The 24,938-nt window shown below is 35.1% G+C and overlaps 1 protein-coding gene across 1 annotated transcript in view; it reads left to right on the forward strand.

Annotated features, from left to right (window-relative positions):
• Positions 1–3,886: 3,886 nt before the first annotated feature.
• Positions 3,887–24,938, forward strand: part of map3k21 (mitogen-activated protein kinase kinase kinase 21) — a 28,343-nt gene continuing 7,291 nt past the window's right edge. Inside the window, exons 1-6 of the mRNA XM_062995366.1 lie at positions 3,887–4,788; positions 15,359–15,539; positions 17,566–17,714; positions 20,957–21,132; positions 21,718–21,958; positions 22,070–22,192. Coding sequence (XP_062851436.1) covers positions 4,041–4,788; positions 15,359–15,539; positions 17,566–17,714; positions 20,957–21,132; positions 21,718–21,958; positions 22,070–22,192 — 1,618 coding nt within the window. The 5' untranslated portion in view covers positions 3,887–4,040. The remainder of the gene's footprint in view (positions 4,789–15,358; positions 15,540–17,565; positions 17,715–20,956; positions 21,133–21,717; positions 21,959–22,069; positions 22,193–24,938) is intronic.

Consider the following 24,938-nt stretch of genomic DNA (forward strand, 5'->3'; position numbering starts at 1 on the left):
TCTTATTTATTTCATGCATTAAAAAAAACCTTTGGTTCTATCAGGTTTCAGCAGATTTATATACTTGGACTGTTGTCCACTTAAACTAGAGAAGGTAATGTCTACTATGGAAGCTCTTCTGTAAGTCGCTCTGGATAAGAACGTCTGCTAAATGCTGAAAATGTAAATGTATATTGGGTTATGTCCCATAATATGAAAAGGGACATAAATTAGCAAGGTAAGAAAAAACACATAGTTTCTATAAAGGATAAGAAAGGACAAGTTTAAATAAATGCAAAAATAAGTAGTATAATATACAAGTAAATAAATAATATTAATTAAATGAATAATTATGTATTTATTTCTATATATACACATTTCTTCTCTATATATTAACTGTGTGGACGCTCCTAACTTCACTCTAAAGCAGGACTGGTCAGCCTGGCGAACCAGATAGAAACAACCAGTTCCTAACATCTGTAGCTCTGGGGCTGGATGTCTGACGTTTACTACCTCCCTCTCTGAAAGGATGTGAAGTTCATGAAGTCTAACACAGCCAGGTCAAGGTCCACATCCATATCAGCACTGAGCTGTACTAATCCGTCCATTTATCTTTCCAGAAGAAACAGAACACAGTCATTTGGTGTGTGGTTCTGAAAATGAATGCATGTCAACAACTTTTTGGCAGGGTTTACTGTAGATAGCTAACAGCAACGCTGCAGTTTAGCAGAAACCGAGGCCAAGGCAGCGGGAATAGAACCAAAACCATCCCGTCTCTTTAACCAATCCTGCTTTAGAGTGAGCTTAGAACCAACCACACAGTTACATTATAGACTTGAAATACAGAAATAAATATTTAAATAAATAAATAAATAAATGAATGAAGAAATAAAAACACAGAAATAAACATAGGAATAAATAAATAAATAAAAAATGGAGAAATACATAAACAAAAAAGGCAGAAATACATAAATAAATTATTTAAATAAAATACAGAAATAAATAAAGAAATACAGAAATAAACATAGAAATACATAAATAAATTAAAAAATAAATTAAAAATAAATGGAGAAATACATAAATAAATGAATGAAATAAAATACTGAAATAAATAAGGAAACAGAAACTAATATAGAAAAAAACATAGGAATTACAATATATATAATATAAATAATTGTAACAATAAATTAATTAATTAATACAAAAACAAAAATAAACATAGGAATACATAAAAATTAAATGAATAATATAAATAAATAAAAAATAGTAAAAATAAATGTAGAATTACAGAAATAAATAAATGCAGAAATACATAAATAAATTAATTAAATTAAATACAGAAAAAAAAAAAAAAAAAGAAATTATATACACACGAAATTATATACAAAAACAAAAAACAAATAATGAAATACAGAAATATGTAAGTAAACAAAGAAACACAGAATTAAATGTAGAAATAAATACATGTATACATAAATAAATATGGGAATAAATTAATGGAAAAATACAGAAAAAGAGAAAAAATATAGAAATACACAAATAAAAAAATAAAAAATACAGTAATAAATAAATAAATAAATAAAAAATAAATAAATAAATGTAGAAATACAGAAAAACTGAAATAAAATAAAAAATAGACATAAATAAATGAATGCAGGAACACAGAAATGCAGAAAAAAAATACGTTGATAGATAGATAGATAGATAGATAGATAGATAGATAGATAGATAGATAGATAGATAGATAGATAGATAGATACTTTATTGATTCTGAAGGAAATTAATTAAATAAAATACAAAAATAAATAAAGAAATACAGAAATAAACATATGAATAAATAAATAAATTTAAAAAATAAATAAAAAATAAACGGAGAAATACATAGATGAATTAATTTGATAAAATACAGAAATAAACATAAGAATACATAAATAAATTTCAAAAATGAATAAAAAATAAATGTAGAAACACATAAATAAATTAATTAAATAAAATACAGAAATAAATAAAGAAATACAGAAATGTATGATATATAAAAATGATAAATATAATAAATGTAGACATTAATTATAATATGCGCTTTTAAAACAATCAATGCATTTATTTATTTATTTAAATATGTATTTATTTACTTTGTCCTTCTCTGTGAACGTTCCGGTCACTTCAGAGCTTCACGTCGGTGTGTGAAATCGACTCTTTAACTATGGAGTCGACTCCTATTGGTTTAAACCTGGACTCGGGGAGTCGGATCCTCTGGGATTGACTCTTATCGGAGACGGAGAGTCGGACGCCATGGCTCGAGTTCTTTCAGCCAAGTTACCGGAGTTTCGGTGATCTGTTTCGGTTCCTCATCGTTACGTGGATGTGTTTGTACTGTGTAAACCCGTGTTTGCTCCGGTGATGTGTTGGATAAGAGGATTAATGTGGTTCTGAGGTTCGGGACGGGTCTGTGTGGACTGTAGTACTGAAGTGGTGTTAGGACGGTAAAGTTGGAACCTGAGGTAAATGCTACGTGTTGGTCAGTGTTAGCTTATCACACAGCGGTACTGAGAGTACACACATCCGCCCGAACGAACAAAGATAAAGTTTTAACAAATTATCCAGCTTTTTAAAGTGGAATAAACTTTTACTTTGATGATTTTTGTAGGTATTTGGAATATAGCGAACAGGTAGGAGACACTTTGCACCTGTTGCTAACGTTAGCTCGAATCTATCGCTCGCTATGCTGGCTAATAGTCAACCGAGCTGAATAGTCTGTATTATAACTTTATAACTAAAAAAAAGTTTAAAAGTTGGTTTAGGCATCAATTTAGAATGAGTTTAGTTTTTCTTTAACACTGGCTGTTAATACTTTTTAAGAAAAAATGAGATTATTGCATTACAATACAAATCAGATACATGGTCCAACTTAATGTTCAATAAACTAACACTAAATATTTAAATAAACTGTTTATAATGTATACTAAAACTGACCACAATTAGGTAATACTACTTACTGTTAATACTCTTTTGCTTTCAAATATTGCTTGATATTAAGCATACAAATGTGTTTAATGTTTACAGATAACAGATTTATAATGATATAATGATATAATTTAGGCTGATTGACTGAATGTCAGGATTTATTATTGATTTATTTACCTATAAAAATAATTAAAAGTATTAGCAACACAGACAAGAGCTCATATAATCCTGCAGTATGTGCTTCTTTATTATTTTAGGTTGTTAAATTGAATTAACACTAATAATTCTATAGAAAGAAATGCACTTTTTATTTTCTACTGACACAAAAAGCCCCCAAAAAGACTGAAATTATTTATTTAGAGCTGGATTTGGAGTTTGGAGTTTGTTTTTTTCAATTCCATCTCACCAAACAACAATTCCAGGCTCTAAACCAAACAAATGCTGTTTGAATTGGTGTTGAGGTGCAACTTACGCCCATCAGAATTCGGGGACGGGGGTGTGCGGGTAGAGTAACTCGACGAAATGTTCCTCCGTCGGCCCACAAATAGGTCCACAGATGATGAATAATAAAAATAAAGTACTGTGTTCTTAAGTACAACTGTATAGCATTTAATTTAAAAGCAAAAATTAATATAGTAATTATATAGTAATAAGTAATAGTTCATTAGACAGACAGACAGCTTACCAGATCGAAATAATAGAAATACGTCCCTCAATACATTGGGCATTGGATATATCGCAATCTGTGGGTATAATATGATAATAGAGATGTTAAGGCATTGATTGTTTTGGGACACGTCCTTTCCCATGATGGTTTAGTTGGGTTATAAAGGGCGACAGCAATGCGCTCTCAAAATATAATCCAAATTTTGATAAGAAAAGAATTTTTGGCATTTTTTGCACTTGGCTGCTTCTTCTGGACAGTTCCGGGACCATTTCTGGACTCTTTTTTTGCCGGACTGACCAAATTCCACCCTGCGGGGTGCATTTTTCCTGGTTAGTTAATGCATGCCTCAAAAAGCAACACACCAGCGGTTCTCACTTGATCTTCGCCTGGACCTCGGTGCACCCTATGGTGTCACGGCGGGCGCCGAGCCATGGCTGTTCCCCGGACCGTCTTCCTAAACGGTGAGGGGCGTTCGGATGGAGACGGCGGGTGGCCGGACGGCGCGGCTCCGGCCCATTCGGCGCCGGTGCGCTCGCGCTCCCTGTGGACGGCGGCCTACGACTACGAGGCCACCGCCGAGGACGAGTTGAGCCTGCGGCGCGGGGACGTGGTCGAGGTCCTCTCCAAAGACGCGGCCGTCTCGGGCGACGAGGGATGGTGGACGGGCAGGCTCGACCGCCGGGTCGGAATCTTCCCGTCCAACTACGTGACCTATCGGCCGGCCGTGTACAGACCGGCGGTGGCGTCGGCGGCGGCCCAGGATCCCCTGCGCATCCCCTTCGGCGAGCTCTTCCTGGAGGAGATTATCGGCGTGGGCGGCTTCGGGAAGGTGTACCGCGGCACGTGGTGCGATCAGGTGGTGGCCGTGAAGGCGGCTCGCCAGGACCCGGACGAGGACATCACGGTCACCGCGCAGAGCGTCAGGCAGGAGGCCAAGCTCTTCTCCATGCTGCACCACCCCAACATCATCCGGCTGGAGGGAGTGTGTCTGGAGGAGCCCAACCTGTGCCTGGTCATGGAGTACGCTCAGGGTGGCACGCTGAACCGGGCGCTCGCCGGCCGGCGCGTTCCGCCCCACATCCTGGTCAACTGGGCTGTGCAGATCGCCAGAGGGATGCAGTACCTGCACGAGGAGGCTGCCGTACCCATCATCCACCGGGATCTCAAGTCTAGTAACAGTAAGAGAACGTTCTATTCTATTAACCCTGAGTTTATTTGGCCTCTTTCTTGGGTTGCTGTGTTGTGTTCTCATGCAGATCTCAGGGAGTGATGTTACACAAACGTTGGGTAAACCTTGGAAATGAGGTGTTTACAAGGTCGTAAAGTCTGCGGGCCGCTCTCGAACCCTAAATAGAGAAGATTCTATCTGGGGTCAGACTTTAGAATCAGATTATTGAGACGCTCGAGTTAGACCGCAAAGACGTCGTCGTCATCATCATCATCATCATCTGTCCCTCCGACCGCCACAATTTTAGTTTAATTAGAGTTCGGTGAAACACACATGCGCTCAGTTACAGTCAGAACGACGCCTCACGCTGGGCTTATCAGGGTCGTGTTTACCTGCTGGAATCTTTACTGATGATCTAATGATAACGATAATGATAATGATAATAATAATATTAATAATAATAATAATAATAATATTAAAAATAATAATAATAATAAAAATAATAACAATAATGATAATAATAATAATAATAATAATGATAATAATAATAATAATAATGATAATAATAATAATAGTAATAATAACAATAATGATAATAATAATAATAATAATAATAATTATAATGATAGTAATAATAATAGTAATAATAACAATAATGATAATAATAATAATAATAATAATAATTATAATGATAATAATAATAATAAAAATAATAAAATAATAATAAAAAAAAAATAGTAATCATAATAATAATAGTAATAATAATAATAATTATAATGATAATAGTAATAATAATAATAATGACAATAATAATAATAATAATTATAATGATAATAGTAATAATAATAATAATGACAATAATAATTATAATAATGAAAATATTAATAAAAAAATAATAGTAGTAGTAATATAATAATAAACATAATAATAATAATAATAAAATGATGAAAATAATAGTAATAATAATAATAATGATAGGGCAGTTGTAGCCTAGCGGTTAAGGTACTGGACTAGTAATCAGAAGGTCGCTGGTTCAAACCCCACCACTGCAGGTTACTGCTGTTGGGCTCTTAAACGAGGCCCTTGAATTTAGCGTCCGCTAAGTGCTGAAAATGTAATAATAATTATAATAATAATAATAATAATAATGGATATTCTTATGGATGTAATAATGATGATGATAATAATAAAAACACTAATAATAATAGTTTTCAATTCACTGTCCTCTCATGTTGTGTTGTATTGTGTGACCTCATATCATGTTGGGGTTCGTGTCGTGTTCATACCTGAAATAATCACACCAGAATTCGTTTAGAAACGGACAGACACAGTCTGACCAAAGCTGACCAGTATAAACACCGACCTGAGAGGGAAACGAGCGCAGCAGGGCTCGACACACAAAGCGTTCGCTTACAATGTAATCTGGATAAGATACCGAATAAATAAATCCGTCGTTAATGAACCCGAGAGGTGCGCGTGTGTGTGCTGTAGGGCGTGTGTCGACCTCCCGCCGTCCTCAGTGTGAGGTCCTGGACGGAGGTTTGGTTGGTCAGGCGCAGTCGTAGGAGGATGTGAAATGCGGTGAAGGTTTGAACAGCTGGAGCGCTCGGGGACGACGCTAACGGACCCGCAGAGCCGATGGTTACTGTGCACGGCGGATTTATAAAGTTTACACCCCCCCGTTATAACGGCAGCTTATTGTGAGGTCGTAAAGTCACACCGAGACGAATCGATTCGGAACTTCTTTCAGCTTTAATGTTTCCTAGAATCTGTACAATTCAACTGAAAAACAAACCGAGATGTTTTAGAGGGGAGTAAGAATAAAAAACTTAGAATAACGTGGTTGCAGAAATATTCACACCCTTAAATTAACACTTAATTATTTGCAGATCTTGCGATCTTTGCTTGATCTGTCAGATTGCGAGGGTCTCCTGTGTAGGGGTGGGCGATATGGCCCTAAAATAATATCACGATATTTTAGGGTATTTTTGCGATAACGATATTTTTGGCGATATAACAAAACACTAAAAAATATTTTATTTATTAAAAAACACTATTGCAAAAAAATAATGTTTAGGTTTTATGTAGAATTAATTTAAGTTTCAAACACTTCATCAGTTTCATTACAAATATGTAAGAGGTATGTAGGAATTACACACACTTTTCTGTATTTTGCCTTTCCAATAAAAATAATGTAACATAATGTAATGGTGGAGTCAGACAATTTTAATAGGGGCACACAAACTGATACCTTTTTTATGTGGTCACACACTCATTTACCTATACAGGCAGTGAGTGCCATGTAGAATTACATCACAAAGACCCGCATAATAATAATAATAATAATAATAATAAGCTTTTTTTGCTCTTTATTTTCCCTGACAAGTGAAAAACCAAAATACAGCAACCATAACACAATAAAGAAGAAAGATATTCCTTTGCAATACTTTATCATTTGGCTGCCAACTTGTGTGTAACAATTGAACCCCTGAACATGCCAGTGTGAATGCATGGAAAACTAATTTTATTTTTCTTTTAAAAATATGATACAGACTGACCAACACTTAAGCCAAATCAGCAATGAAAATTGACTTTACTTTTAACAGCCTTCTACAATGCTGGGGCTTCTTAAAACTGAATATTTTCTTTTAGCTATAAGCGATATTTAACTGATATTAAATTGTTTTCCAACAAAATCCACACAATTTTGCGGATAACCGCCCAATCTGGCAACACTGGAACGTGCAGAGCCCAGGAAACGTTGGTTCTCAGCTGGAACCGAGAACTGTGACATTTGTGGGCGTGTCGGTCTTCTTAATACCAAGCTTGCCTAGAGTGATTTAATTAGGTGAACTGGTCAGTGTGGGTCACTGGTGTGCGCGGGTGAAGCGGGCCAAAACACGGAGGAGGATTTTGGTATTTGAGTCGGCTCCTTTCTTTATAAATCCCTGAATTCTGTGAAATGAAGCACATTTCCCCGTGAATGTACTGTAGTAGGACCCTAGTTATGGGGTTTAAGTTACAGCCAGTCTACAAACTGGCGTGTTTACAGGACGTCTGGTTTCCACCATGAGGAAACACGCCAATGGAAAGCATCACAGGATTTAGTCAGTCAATCCAGGACCTTCGGGATGTAGGAGCTGTGCGGTACCCACAGAATGGGTTGTTAGTTTTCCAGACTCAGTTACCCGAGTTTTTAGCTGCTTTGCTTCCACATCTTGGACATTCGGACTGAGCGATCGCTAACTGAATTGCCGTAGGATCGCTAGGACGCCTCGTAGTGCAGATTAACCAGTAACCGTGAGGCACTTGAACGCTGCACGAATGAAAACGTTAAATCACTTAACACAAACATTAAAGTTTAAATTTCATCTTACACGGCTCATTTCAAGAATGATAATTTTACCACCCTAATTAATTCAGAATGCCTTAGGGTCCTGTTCCACATCAGATTATCAGATTTTAGTCCAGTACCTTTACCACTGAGCTACCACTGCCCAATAATTATATTAATAATGAACATAGTAATAATCATAATAATAATATACTACTACTACTACTAATTATTATTATATAAACATATATATATATATACACAGTAATAATACTCCAAAAAACATCAATAACAATTATAATTAAAAGCAAGGTAATAATATTATTAATAATAATAATAATTATGTTAATATTAGTAAAAAAAATAATAATTGTATTATAATAATAAAAAAGAAAATAATGAAAATCATGATAATATTAATAAAAATAATAATAATAAAAACATTAAAAATAATAATTATATTAATGAAAAAAAAAATAATAATAATAATAACATTAATATTAATAAAAATATTAAATAATAACAATTATTATAATAATAATAATAATACAAATTAAAATAATGAAAATCATGATAATAATAATAAAAATAATAATAATAAAAATATAAAAAATAATAATTATATTAATGATAATAAAAATAAAAATGAGTCATGATAATAATATTAATAAAAACATTAATATTAATAAAAATATTAAATAATAATAATGATATTAATAATAATACAAATTAAAATAATGAAAATCATGATAATAATAATAGTAATAATAATAATATTAATAATTATACAAATAATAATAATAATAATAATAATTATTATTATTATTATATAAATATTAATAATAAAAATAAATAATGATGATAATAATAATGAAAATCATGATATTAATAATTAGGGATGTCAAGGCATTTTTTAATTGATCGGAATCGGCTTTACTAAACCCGATCTTAATCCCGATCTTTTGTTTTACGTCAGCATGTCCGCTGTGTGGAAATACTTTAAATTGAAAAGTAAAACAAGTCCAGCAGTGAAGTGTAACGTCTGCAGTGTGAGCGCTTCACGAGGCGGTGGGAGCCTGTCCATTTTATTTTGGTATTCAGGTTTTACTGTAATGCTTTGAAGTAACTTTTTTTCTTATATTCAAGTGAAGCTGCTACACAGATTTCTGTTCATGTTTAGTGCATCACTGCATTAAAAATTTTTTTCTTCTAATGTAAAGTTTAAAGTAAAACTGTAATTATCTCAATCATTTTGATTGATTTTGTAAAAATAAAAGAACATTAAGCAATAGTTTGGATGCAGCATTTTCCCCTACAGCACTGCAGAGCTATTCAGGTGTTAAACATGTACACTGGATTAATGTGAATAACTGTAATGTAGTTGAAGTGAGCACTGTGTGAACAGTATTATCCAGTTCTTATCTAGACAATATCTAGAAAATACAAGTATCGGTTTAAGACTCGGTATCGGATCGGGATCAAAATTAATAATCGGGATCGGTATCGGGAACAAAAAAACGTGATCGGGACATCCCTATTAATAATAATATAAATAATAAGAATAATAGTAATAATAACAGTAATAATAATATAAATAATAAGAATAATAGTAATAATAACAGTAATAATAATATAAATAATAAGAATAATAGTAATAATAACAGTAATAATAATATAAATAATAAGAATAATAGTAATAATAACAGTGATAATAATATAAATAATAAGAATAACAGTAATAATAATATAAATAATAAGAATAATAGTAATAATAACAGTGATAATAATATAAATAATAAGAATAATAGTAATAATAACAGTAATAATAATATAAATAATAAGAATAATAGTAATAATAACAGTGATAATAATATAAATAATAAGAATAATAGTAATAATAACAGTAATAATAATATAAATAATAAGAATAATAGTAATAATAACAGTGATAATAATATAAATAATAAGAATAATAGTAATAATAACAGTAATAATAATATAAATAATAAGAATAATAGTAATAATAACAGTAATAATAATATAATTAATAAGAATAATAGTAATAATAACAGTAATAATAATATAAATAATAAGAATAATAGTAATAATAACAGTGATAATAATATAAATAATAAGAATAATAGTAATAATAACAGTAATAATAATATAAATAATAAGAATAATAGTAATAATAACAGTAATAATAATATAAATAATAAGAATAATAGTAATACTAACAGTAATAATAATATAAATAATAAGAATAATAGTAATAATAACAGTGATAATAATATAAATAATAAGAATAATAGTAATAATAACAGTAATAATAATATAAATAATAAGAATAATAGTAATAATAACAGTGATAATAATATAAATAATAAGAATAATAGTAATAATAACAGTAATAATAATATAAATAATAAGAATAATAGTAATAATAACAGTAATAATAATATAAATAATAAGAATAATAGTAATAATAACAGTGATAATAATATAAATAATAAGAATAATAGTAATAATAACAGTAATAATAATATAAATAATAAGAATAATAGTAATAATAACAGTGATAATAATATAAATAATAAGAATAATAGTAATAATAACAGTAATAATAATATAAATAATAAGAATAATAGTAATAATAACAGTGATAATAATATAAATAATAAGAATAATAGTAATAATAACAGTAATAATAATATAAATAATAAGAATAATAGTAATAATAACAGTAATAATAATATAAATAATAAGAATAATAGTAATAATAACAGTGATAATAATATAAATAATAAGAATAATAGTAATAATAACAGTAATAATAATATAAATAATAAGAATAATAGTAATAATAACAGTGATAATAATATAAATAATAAGAATAATAGTAATAATAACAGTGATAATAATATAAATAATAAGAATAATAGTAATAATAACAGTAATAATAATATAAATAATAAGAATAATAGTAATAATAACAGTGATAATAATATAAATAATAAGAATAATAGTAATAATAACAGTAATAATAATATAGATAATAAGAATAATAGTAATAATAACAGTAATAATAATATAAATAATAAGAATAATAGTAATAATAACAGTGATAATAATATAAATAATAAGAATAATAGTAATAATAACAGTGATTATAATATAAATAATAAGAATAATAGTAATAATAACAGTAATAATAATATAAATAATAAGAATAATAGTAATAATAACAGTAATAATAATATAAATAATAAGAATAATAGTAATAATAACAGTAATAATAATATAAATAATAAGAATAATAGTAATAATAACAGTGATAATAATATAAATAATAAGAATAATAGTAATAATAACTGATAATAATATAAATAATAAGAATAATAGTAATAATAACAGTAATAATAATATAAATAATAAGAATAATAGTAATAATAACAGTAATAATAATATAAATAATAAGAATAATAGTAATAATAACAGTAATAATAATATTAATAATACTGTTATCCACTATGTCCTCGTTATTGACTGTGGTTATGGTCGTAGTTTTACAGAATTCAAATGAGCATGAGCAGCACTAACCACGATAAACTAACACTGTTTGTTTTGATTTCACTTTCATCAACCACTTTATCCTGGTCAGGGTCACGTGGGGTCCGGTTCCACTGAGAAACACTGGGCAGCGATCTATCTGTGTAAGGCCTCGGCAGACGTGGCATGGCCTCTCTCTCTCTCTCTCTCTCTCTCTCTCTCTCTCTCTCTCTCTCTCTCTCTCTCTCTCTCTCTCTCTCTCGGGGCATTCCTGAAATTCCTCCAACTTTTTCGTGTCGCTCGGGTGAAACCGGATCTTAATTTGGCGCCCTGGCACCGGGCCAGGTTTCACTGGGACTTTTTGGCTACTGTTCCCGTTTCCCATTACGTGGGTCCCGGGGGGGGGGGGGGGGGGGGAGATTAAATATAATGGAAAACCAGAAAACCAGCCATTCGGGACGAGGAGTCGGGGCATTCTCGGGCGGGCGGTCACCTAGCAACCGGTGCTTGACCGCTCCATTGTAGGGGCTTGTGTTAAGCTTTTGCGCCCTCATTAGAGACATTCCTTCAAGTGAGGTATTAAGAGATTAGCGCACACAAACACTTTCTACGTGACTTGCTCCCTCTGCGGGAATAAGAATCGCGTTTTCTTAAGGCCACGTATCGGGAGAGGAAGGTCCAGGGTTGCGAGAGAGCCCGGGGATGGACGTTTCACCTTTACCCTGGCGAACGCTCGAGTGTTCCTCCTTACCGGGGGTGGTGCCACGAGCGCAGACCTGTCCAAACACACCCCGCTTCTCAATTAAGGTCCGCAAGCTTTCGTCACGACCCCGCGGAGGGACGAACAAACAATAGTGTGTTTAACGTTAGCAGCTGATGCTACACAAAACAGAAGGGGGTAGAACTCCGGGGAGCATCGCCCCGCTTCTTAAACCCCAACACAGCCCCGTAATTCCCATAAAAGTTCTTTATGATGCGATTCGACGTTCCAGATCTTTCCAGGTTCCGTTGAGTCGATGATAAACTCCCGTCGATGCTTAAACGCGACGTAAACATTTTAATAACTAGTGCACACATCTGAACCCCCCCGGGGTTCCTTTAGGAGGCACTTCAATGCAAAGCACTCCATCGAGGTTTATCTGGCCTTTCATAGCTCCAGGATTAGTAGTTCTCATCAAATCACCGCTCTCAACAAGCCGGACCACTCGCTGGAGATGCCGGAACAGAGAACTAAAGGCAAAACATTCACTCGTTGGATAAGAACATTCGCTAAATGCCGTAAACATAAAATGTAAATGAGTTTTTGTTGTTGTTGTGCTGAGCCGAGTTGCCAGTTTGAGGATCCTGTAGATTCAGAACTGGGTGGATAATAACTCTAATTATTGCTTTGGTCCTTTGGGTGTGGGTGGGTGTGTGGGTGTGTGTGTGGGTGTGGGTGTGTGTGTGTGGGTGTGTGTGTGTGGGTGGGTGTGTGTGGGTGTGTGTGGGTGTGTGTGTGTGTGTGTGGGTGTGTGTGTGTGGGTGGGTGGGTGTGTGTGGGTGTGTGTGGGTGTGTGTGGGTGTGGGTGTGTGTGAGATATATAAATATATAATAATAATATAAATATAAATAATAATAATATTAATAAAAAAAATAATAATAATAAAAATAATGAAAATCATGATAATATTAATAAAAAGAATAATATTACTCAAAATAATTAAAATAATAATAAAAATTATAATAATAATAATCATGAGTCATGATAATAATAAAATAAAAAAAATAAGAATAAAAGAAATGAAAATAATAATAATAAAAATAATGAAAATAATAATAAAAATAATAATTATAATAATAAATATAATGAAAATCATGATAATAATATTAATAAAAAATAATATTAATACCAATAATAATAAAAAAATAATAATAATAAAAATCATGAGTCATGATAATTAAAAAATAATAAGAATAAAAGAAATGAAAATAATAATAATAAAAATCATGAAAATAATGATAATAATAATAAAAATAATGATAATCAAGATAATATTAATAAAAATAATAATATTAATACAAATAATGAAAATAATAATAAAAATCATGAGTCATGATAAAAAATTTAAATAATAATAATAAAAATCATGAAAATAATACTAAATATAATAATTATAATAAAAATAATAAACAATTATAATAATATTAATAAAAAGGATTATAATAATAATAATAATAAAAATAATAAAGAATAATAATACAAATAATAATAAAAATAAAAGTAATGAAAATAATAATAATAACAATCATGAAAATAATAATAAAAATAATAATTATAATAATAAAAATAATAAGATTATTGATAATATGATTAGTAGTTCTCCTCAAATCACCGCTTTTAACAAGCCGGACCACTCGCTGGGGCTCTGATTGATCTTTTTCTTTATTACGGAGATGCTGTAACAGAGCACTAAAAGCAAAACATTCAGTCGTTGGATAAAAATATCCGCTAAATGCTATAAACGTAAATATAAATTATGTGCTGATATTTAAATAAATCATAATCAGTGTTTTGTTGTTGTGCTGAGCCGAGTTGCCAGTTTGAGGATCCTGTAGATTCAGAACTGGGTGGATAATAACTCTAATTATTGCTTTGGTTGGTTTGTGCGAGTGCGCGAGTGTGCGAGTGTAGTGATGTGAGAGAACGTTAAGAACCCCTGACGTTGATCCCAGTGTTTGCGCCTCTGCAGCTGAAACTGATGTAAACCGAAACCCAAACCTGTCTGAAGTCGCATTAAAACCACCTCCTCGTTTCTACACTGTCCATTTTATCAGCTCCACTTACCACATAGAAGCACTTTGTAGTTCAACAATTACTGACTGTAGTCCATCTGTTTCTCTACATGCTGTTCTTCAATGGTCAGGACCCCCACAGAGCAGGTATTATTTAGGTGGTGGATGATTCTCAGCACTGCAGTGACACTGACATGGTGGTGGTGTGTTAGTGTGTGTTGTGCTGGTATGAGTGGATCAGACACAGCAGCGCTGCTGGAGTTTTTAAACACCTCACTGTCACTGCTGGACTGAGAATAGTCCACCAACCAAAAACTTCCAGCCAACAGCGCCCCGTGGGCAGCGTCCTGTGACCACTGATGAAGGTCTAGAAGATGAGCGACTCAAACAGCAGCAATAGATGAGCGATCGTCTCTGACTTTACATCTACAAGGTGGACCGACTAGATAGGAGCGTCTAATAGAGTGGACAGTGAGTGGACACGGTGTCTGATCCACTCATACCAGCACAACACACACTAACACACCACCACCATGTCAGTGTCGCTGCATGACAGCATGAAAGGGGGTAACAAAGCATGTAGAGAAACGGACGGACTACAGTCAGTTATTGTAGAACTACAAAGTGCTTCTATATGGTAAGTGGAGCTGATAAACTGAACAGTGAGTGTAGAAACCAGGAGGTGGTTTTAATGTTATGGCTGATCAGTGTAACTGTCACTTAAAGAGTTGCTGGATGACCTAAAAGCAGCAGGAGCAACAGTTATGCGGTGAACAATAAGCAGTGAGTGGTTCCACAGTCAGGACACATGGCTAAGATGTATTTGCCTCCATGTGTTTGATTTAATGATAAATATGAGGTGCTTTTATTCGGTGTTAAGCCGAGTATCTTCACCTTCTTCTCCTCCCTCTTTCCATCCTGCAGTTTTATTACTTGAAAAGATTGAAAACAACGACATCGGTAGAAAGACTCTGAAGATCACGGACTTCGGCTTGGCCCGAGAGTGGCACAAGACGACCAAAATGAGCGCCGCCGGTACCTACTCGTGGATGGCTCCTGAGGTCATCAAGTCCTCCCTGTTCTCCAAAGGCAGTGATATATGGAGGTAGGACCCGACTACTGTCACCATGTTGCATATTTAAATTATATTTTCATTTATTTAAGCTCATCTCATGATTTGTTCTAATTAAAGCTTCGGAACAGCAGGATTTGTTTATTAATTCGACTACGATTAAATTTTTTTTATATATTAGCTGTTGGTGATGGACGATAGATCAGCTGTAGCTAAAAATCTACAGTCCGAGATCAGCGACTGTTTCTTTAATCCGACCTGTACATGTGCACGCACACACAATCACCCATCTTAATAATTATCTTGTGTAATATAACAATAATAATAATAGTAATAATAAAAATGTAGTCATTTTACCTGTGTAGTAATAAACGTAGTAGTAATAATAATGTAATAATAAATTAATAAGAATAATATAATAAATGTAAAATTGTGTAAATTGTAATAAAAATAATAATAGTAATAATGTAATAATTTTATTAATATAATAAAAATATAATAGTGATATAATATAATAAATTAATAAAATTATATAGTACATGTAATATATTAATAATTATAATCATAATAATAAAACTTAATTATAGTAATAATTTATTTATTGTATTTATTTAACAATAAAAGTAATAGTAATAATAATATAATAATACATTAATAAAAATAATATAATAAATTTACATCTTCATAATGATAGTAATAATGTAATAATTTTATTCATTTAATAATAAAAGTAATAGTAATAATAATACATTAATAACAATAATGTAATACATGTAATAATACTACTACTAATAATAAAGATAATGTTTTATAAAAACTTATTATGATAGTAATGTAATTATTTTATTTATTTAATAATTAAAGTAATAGTAATAATAATATAATAAATTAATAAAATAATATAATACATGTAATATAATAATACCAATAAAACTATAATGATAGTAATGTAATTTTATTTAATTTAATTTATTTAATAATAAAAGTAAAAGATATAATACATGTAATATAATAACAACAATAATAATAAACAAAAATAATAATATAGCTACTGCTAATAGTATATCTTTATAATGATATTAATAATGTAATAATTTAATAATAAAAGTAATAGTAATAATAATAATATAATACATTATTAAAAATAATGTAATACATGTAATAATAACAATAATAATAACAGTAATAATAAAAAAAATAAAACTACTAATAATAATAATAATATTTCTGTATATAACATCTATACAGCAGCAGTTTAAAGTGCTTTACAGGACAGAAGAATAAAAAGACCAGAATGCTCGCTTAAAAATAAATAAATAAATAAATAAATAAATAAATAAACTGTAAATCAGCGTGTCACTGACGCCCCAGTATTATAAACCAGTCCTGCTGTTTTGGGAAGCCTGGGTGTGAGTAATGACGGGGGATTAAACCCCACACACACACACACACACACACACACACACACACACACACACACACACACACACACACACACACACACACACACACACACACACAGAACTCCCTTTGTGAGACCCTGCAGTCTCATGGATAACCTGTATTTGAGGTATTATGGGGGATTTACCTGTAATCGTGTAATTACTCCTCTTCAACCTCGTCTTATTCTGTCATTTCCTCCCTGGCTGTTATGTTTTATTTAGCTCAATTTAAAATAAACAAAGGCAGACTAGGTAACAGTCATGAGGCGAGAGCGCATTCAATAATCCTATAAATAAGTTCAGTATGAAGGAGTCGATCTGTTTTAGGCTCCTGCAGAACATCATGGGTGTGTAATTCTGGACTAGTAACTACTGGAGCTTATGGTTCAGGCACTTGGGTGGCATCCTGAGTTCTGGAACTTCTCACGAACACAACTGGCCAGATGTGCAGTCATATGCAGTTTTGGGGGGGCGAGTGGTGATCCGGCTCTACCGGATCAGACCAGGGGTTGTGCAAGATTCACAATCGGGAACTGGATATGACTAGATTGGAAGATGAAGAAGGGAAAATAAATGTGATGTACTTATATCAATACCCCTGTTGTTCCCTCTGTAAGTTATGGGGTCCTGCTGTGGGAGCTGCTGACCGGAGAGGTACCGTACCGCGGTATCGATGGTTTGGCCGTCGCGTACGGAGTCGCCGTGAACAAACTGACCCTCCCCATCCCGTCCACCTGCCCCGAACCCTTCGCCAAGCTCATGGAAGGTAAGTGTTCGTAGTCTGTGCTTTCTTCTAACCTAACCTTTCTAATCGATCCGAGCGGCTGAAGAGATAAAGATATCTAGCACGTCAGATATCTGGATCCGAGTCGCCCGACTGGCAGTGAGTGCTATGTCGAACGGCCAATGAGAACGCAGGATACGGTGTGAGGGGAAACGCAGGAGAGGAGTGTAAACAGGTGGTACAGGGGGATAATATAGTTTATATCAGGATACATCAGCACACACACACGAGCTTTACAGTATTTCTGACCTCATCGTTCTCTACAGAACACCCACGCTGCATTGCAAACAATATTTATTATCCTCCAACTCACTACAGAACAATCCCTGCTGCTCGTGTTGCCAGATCCACTCAGATTCATTTATTTTTCCTCTTGATTTTACGCTGCACATCAGCACACACACACACGTTGATCGCTCGCTACTCGTTGACGTGTATTTTTGGACGTGGTGTCATTAAACCTTGACAGAAGTGATTCCAGTTGGTGATGGATGGTGTAGTGTGTGACCCCCCCCCCCCCCCCATCACCCATCAGTCGTGTAGTGAGAACTGTACAGCGACCCGGCAGATCAGAAAGTCGTGTAGCGTGAACTTGGGATAATTGACTCTTGTTTAAACGAATCATTCTCAACATGAATGACTCTGTTTAAACGAATCATTCTCAACATGAATGACTCTGTTGAAACGAATCATTCTCAACATGAATGACTCTGTTTAAACGAATCATTCTCAACATGAATGACTCTGTTGAAACGAATCATTCTCAACATGAATGACTCTGTTGAAACGAATCATTCTCAGCATGAATGACTCTGTTGAAACGAATCATTCTCAGCATGAATGACTCTGTTGAAACGAATCATTCTCAGCATGAATGACTCTGTTGAAACGAATCATTCTCAGCATGAATGACTCTGTTGAAACGAATCATTCTCAGCATGAATGACTCTGTTGAAACGAATCATTCTCAGCATGAATGACTCTGTTGAAACGAATCATTCTCAGCATGAATGACTCTGTTGAAACGAATCATTCTCAGCATGAATGACTGTTGAAACGAATCATTCTCAGCATGAATGACTCTGTTGAAACGAATCATTCTCAACATGAATGACTCTGTTGAAACGAATCATTCTCAGCATGAATGACTCTGTTGAAACGAATCATTCTCAGCATGAATGACTCTGTTGAAACGAATCATTCTCAGCATGAATGACTCTGTTGAAACGAATCATTCTCAGCATGAATGACTCTGTTGAAACGAATCATTCTCAGCATGAATGACTGTTGAAACGAATCATTCTCAGCATGAATGACTCTGTTGAAACGAATCATTCTCAACATGAATGACTCTGTTGAAACGAATCATTCTCAACATGAATGACTCTGTTTAAACGAATCATTCTCAACATGAATGACTCTGTTGAAACGAATCATTCTCAACATGAATGACTCTGTTTAAACGAATCATTCTCAACATGAATGACTCTGTTGAAACGAATCATTCTCAACATGAATGACTCTGTTGAAACGAATCATTCTCAGCATGAATGACTGTTCTAATGAATCATTTTCTACCTGAATCATTCATTCTAATTGAGTTATTCTCTGTTCAAATGAATCATTCTTGACCTAAATGACTCTGTTTAAACAAATCAAACTCAACATTAATGACTCTCCTCAAACGAACCAGAGTTATTCATGTCAAGAATGATTCGTTTGAACATTCTTCACATGAATGACTGTTCAAACGAGTTAAATTACTCTCTAAGCGAATCGTTCTCTTTTTAAACAAATCATTCTTGACATGAATGATTCTGTTTAAACGAATCAGTTTTGTCATTAATGATTCAGTTTGAAATGAATCATTCTCGACATAAATCTGTTTATGACTTAAATGACTCTTCAAATGAATCATTCTCGACATGAACGACTCTGTTTAAACAAATCTTTTCTTGGAATCAAATCACAGTGCTGTATTCCTGAGTATGTTTGAAGAACAGAAGTAAACAAGCGTGTGGTGTGATCAATCGTGTTTACCTTCTTCTAGCTCCTAGCTTCTGTTCTGTAAAATGAGACGCCACACGCGTGCTGCACACGTTTTAAATCAAATCTTTAAAAAGCTGATTATTTTAGGGCTGCCGCGATTGGTCGACCCAGTTGATGACGTCGACGCAGTCAATATTTGAAGTGGATGCATGGTGTTTAAAACGATGTTTATAAACGATCCTGTTAAATTTCTACATCGTCTCCGTTCATATAAGCGTTCGTATGATTCCCTCAGCACTACTCGCCGTGTGCAGGACCTCAGTCGTATCTGCTCCGGTCACCGGTCACCGGCATTAAGCTCCGTCTTTAAAAACACCGTCTGCAGCCGTCAGAGGACGATTGTAGAGCTTTCAAATAAAAGATCAAAGTTCTCCACGACCCAAATCATCCAAAGTTTGGTGCTACTTAAACCTGGTACAGAACTAAAAGCTGGTTTGTTCACTGTGTAAAGCTTTGATGGTACCACAGCAGCACCGGCGCCGTGCTGCACGTCTATATCGTTTCATTACGCTTCTTAATCCTGGAGATCTTGGAATAGCGCATTTCTTAGCGGGTTCAGTCAGACCGCCGCGCACTTTACCGCGTCGGGCTCGAAGCACAAAAAGCTTCTCGTGTGAATGCGCCGGTAACAGCGTAACACTCAGCACCGTGTTTACATGGTTTAGAATGTGCAGTAAGTGTTGAGTGAATGTGGAGGTTAGAATCGGGGATCATTCTGTCGTTACCGTACGCCGGACTTAATGAGACGCGGCTACATCTAACTATTTTATCTCTGCTGTAAGGTGAAGCACGTTGCTGTGTGTACAGAACAGCATGAACACGAGCTGCACTCTGTTTAATATGGAGCACCTGAGAATGTGATCATATGAACATAAACCCTGTTTACATTTAGTTCTGGGTTAGATTATTATCACCTACAGTTTAGTGTTAGAATAAAAGAAGATTCAATCAGATTCTGAATGAAATTTTTCGGAGGAAAATTAATCGTTTAGATTAATCGACTAATCGGTAAAATAGTCTATAGATTAATCGATAGAAAAATAGTCGTTAGTGGCAGCACACAGTGGTTCTTTTTATTCATAACGTAAAGTTTGTGATCCAGTTAAAACTCTCAGTCTGTTAAAATGTGGGAATGAATTTGGGACTTGTGTAACCGTGTGACCTCTTTGCTCCAGAATGCTGGGAGCAGGATCCCCACGTCCGGCCCATGTTCGCTGCCATCCTGGAGCAGCTGACCGCCATCGAGGAGGCGGTGATGGCCACCATGCCACAGGACTCGTTCCACTCCATGCAGGAGGACTGGAGGGTGGAGATCCAGGAGATGTTTGATGAGCTACGGACAAAAGAGAAGGTACTTCTTATTATTTTGGTTCGACACCCCCTCCCCGCCCTTTTGCTGCCAGAACAGTCCTGACCCGTCGAGGCATGGACTCCACTAGACACCCCGAAGGTGTGCTGTGGTATCTGGCACCGAGATGTCAGCAGCAGATCCTTCAACTCCTGTAAGTCGTGAGGTGGAGCCTCCATGGATCGGTTGGAAACCGGTCGTTGTGCTCCTCAGACCGTCCCTGAAGCATTTTAGCTTTGTGGCAGGGAGCTTCATCCTGCCATCAGGGAAGCGCCTCCATGAGAGGGTGAACATGGTCTGTAACGATGCTCAGGTAGGAGCTACGTGTCGGAGTGACGTCCACATGGATGGCAGGACCCGAGGTCTCCCAGCAGAACGTCGCCCAGAGCATCACACCGCCTCCGCCCGCTCGCCTTCTTCCCATAATGCATCCTGGTGCCGTGTGTTCCCCAGTGTGCTCCGTGGTCCAGTTCCCGATGCTCACGTGCCCATCGTTGGTGCTTTCGGTGGTGGACAGGGGTCAGCATGGGCTCCATACACAACAAACTGTGCTGCTCTGTGTGTTCCGACTCCTTTCTATCCTCTCAGGAGCTGCGTTCGCGCGAGGAGGAGCTGATGCGGGCGACGCTTCAGCAGAAGTCTCAGGAGGAGCTCCTGAAGCGGAGGGAGCAGCAGCTCGCCGAGAGAGAGATCAACGTTCTGGAGCGAGAGCTCAACATCCTCATCTTCCAGCTCAACAAGGACAAACCCAACGTCAAGAAGAGGAAGGGCAAGTTCAAACGCAGCCGGCTGAAGCTGAAGGACGGGAACCGCATCAGCCTGCCATCAGGTCAGCCGCTTCGACCGTGCCGGTGGCCTTTAGTGTTGTTTACATTCAGTGTTATTTAAGTTGTGTTATTTATATTTATTTATATTAAACGTGTGTGTGTGTTTCTCTCAGATTTCCAGCACAAGATCACGGTTCAGGCTTCACCCTCGGTGGAGAAGAGGCGGAGCCTGAACAGTACCGCTTCTAGTCCCCCGAGCAGCCCCACCCTCGTCCCGCGTCTCCGGGCCATTCAGTGTATGTTTACGTTTACGTTTTCGCCATTTAGCAGACGCTTTTATGCAGGACTGTAACAGTATAGTGTCTAGAGATGGGACGATCGATCGGCTACGAATCGGTATCGGCCGATTTTTAATCAAAATATGCTATCGGCGATCGGCGATATCTCCTAAAAGTAGCCGATCCGATCGTGTGATCTATAAAGATCTCGTTAAGTTAACGGCTCAGTGGATCGATCCAGACTTTGAGCTACGAAGCACCAACCATCACATCACCATTCATCAACCATCGTACAGAAACCATCGTGAAAGCTCTTACGATGTAATCTTGCTGATTGTAATATTTACTTTAAAAAGATAATTCGACCCGGTCACATCTGAGTGGATTCTATCAGCACGTTATATAAACTCCTGGTTCACTTTGGTAAATCGTGAGCGGTTCTTACTTGTGATGTAGATGAGAACAGAAAACGTTACAGAGCCAATCAGAGGCAAAAGTTTATTCATTACCAAATTCGTTTAGCTGCTTAGACGGAACGAGTCTGACTCGGTTACAGATCTGTGCTAATAGCAGTTTAATGAAACATTTTAATGTAAGAGAGTCACACAGAATGTTCTGTAGTAGCTGGAGTTTATTTAAAACCACCACATTTAATTAATAACAGTAAACACGGAGAGATAACTGAGAAGAGAAACTTACGCTTCGCGAAAAGTGAATCGACTCGTGAATCACTTTAAGCGATACAGTGAACAGATCATTTCTCTTAAAGGCACAAACACACACACACACACACACACACACGTTGCTCCGGTTTATCTTCACTGTGAGGCTCTTTTTAAGGTATTTTCAGACTGAACTGGATAACATTAAACCTGCGTGTGTGTGTGGTCAGTTAGACTAATGAAACATGCCCCCCCCCCCCCATCGGAATCGGCTATCGGCCGATATCCCTGAAAGGAGATCGGAATCGGTGCCAAAAACCCCGATCGGTACATCTCTAATAGTGTCTAATCATTGGAGGGTTAAGGGCCTTGTTCGAGGGCCCAACAGTGGCAACCTGGCAGAGTTGGGGCTTAAACCAGCGACCTTTCAATTACTGGTCCAGTACCTTAACCCGCTAGGCTACAATTGTCCATATGTATATTAGGGCTGGACGATATGGCTAAAATTTATATCACGATATAACTCCTAATATAATTCCGATATCGATATGAATAATACAAATGTCAGAAAAACTGCCACCAGAATTGGATGGCGGTACCTGCAAACCTCTTTTCTGGTTTCTGGCAAGAAATACAAGCTGAATACACGACTGAATCAGTCCTTCATCTTATCAGCTATTTCATCTGCTTCTTTCTCTACTGTGGACAGTGGCAGAACCAGACAGTTTTCATAGAGGTGGCCAGACTGAGACCATTGCTCACACAGGGGCGGCACAGAAACTGTCTGATACCTTTTTTTGTATGTGGCTAGTAGCTGTTGATCCAGTAGTGTTTTGGTCACTCACTCGTTTACCTATACAGGCAGTGAGTGTCATGTACAATTACATCAAGCCCAGCATAATAATTAGGGCTGTCGAAGTTAACGCGATAATAACGCATTAACGCGATCTCGATGTAACGCGATTAAAAGAATTAGCTGATCTACAATGTTTGCTGATGGAGAAATTCTAACCTACAATCTGACATTTATACGAAGTCGAGGGTCTGTGCTGGATAGTATTACTGCCTAGTATGTGAGTGAATAAAACTCCCTTACAGTTTTCTCTTGTCCCAGCACTTTTTAACATCAGTACATTTAGCATAAAATGTGTTCACCATTTTAATTGTAACATTTCACTTAAAAATCCTTGTTTTCTTCTTTTTAAAAAAAAAAATGCGATTAATCGCGATTAACTATATGAAATTCTGAGATTAATCGCGATTAACTATATGAAATTCTGAGATTAATCGCGATTAAAAATTTTAATCGTTTGACAGCCCTAATAATAACCTTTTTATTTTTTCTCATTTTTCCTGTGAAAAACTAAAATATAGCCTATAACCTTAACAGAATTTCAAAGATATTCCTTTGCAATACTTGATCATTTGATTGCAAACTTGTGTGTACTGATGAGATTCGTCTGAACCCCAGAACATGCCAGTGTGAATATAAGAATATGATACAGACTGACCGACACTGTTAAGCCAAATCAGCATTGAAAATTGACTTTACTTTTAACAGCCTTCTACAATGCTGGGGCTTCTCAAAACTGAATATTCTCTTTTCAATAGAAGTCTTATTTAAATGCTATTAAATTGTTTTTGAAAAAAAAAACCACCCAATTAGGAGGAAAACAGCCCAATCTGGCAACAGTGGAACGCGAATATCCCGTTGGTGCCTTTATTCGCCACAACTAATAAGAAGTAATATTAATAACTGGTATTAGTACTCAGTACTACTTCTTCTGTAATTGTGTTGGTGGTTGACGTTTATGTTGAGTGTGTTGCTGCACTGTTTTGATGGAGAACTACTCGCTTGAGGTGCGCTGTTGAATTGCGTCCCTGTGGGAACCTGCGAGCAGAAATGCTTCCGCAAAAAAGTAACACGGGGAAAGCGCACTGACGTCATGCATATCGATCGAATTTGTTTAAAAATCATATCACCGTTATTGAAACATTTTCTATCGCGATATATATCGATATCGAATTATTGTCCAGCACTAATGTATATGAATTAATTCAGTGTAAAGCTCACGAAGACGTGTCCATCATTTACAGAAACT

The sequence above is a fragment of the Trichomycterus rosablanca genome, chromosome 5, assembly GCF_030014385.1.
Source record: "Trichomycterus rosablanca isolate fTriRos1 chromosome 5, fTriRos1.hap1, whole genome shotgun sequence".
NCBI classification, from domain to species: domain Eukaryota; kingdom Metazoa; phylum Chordata; class Actinopteri; order Siluriformes; family Trichomycteridae; genus Trichomycterus; species Trichomycterus rosablanca.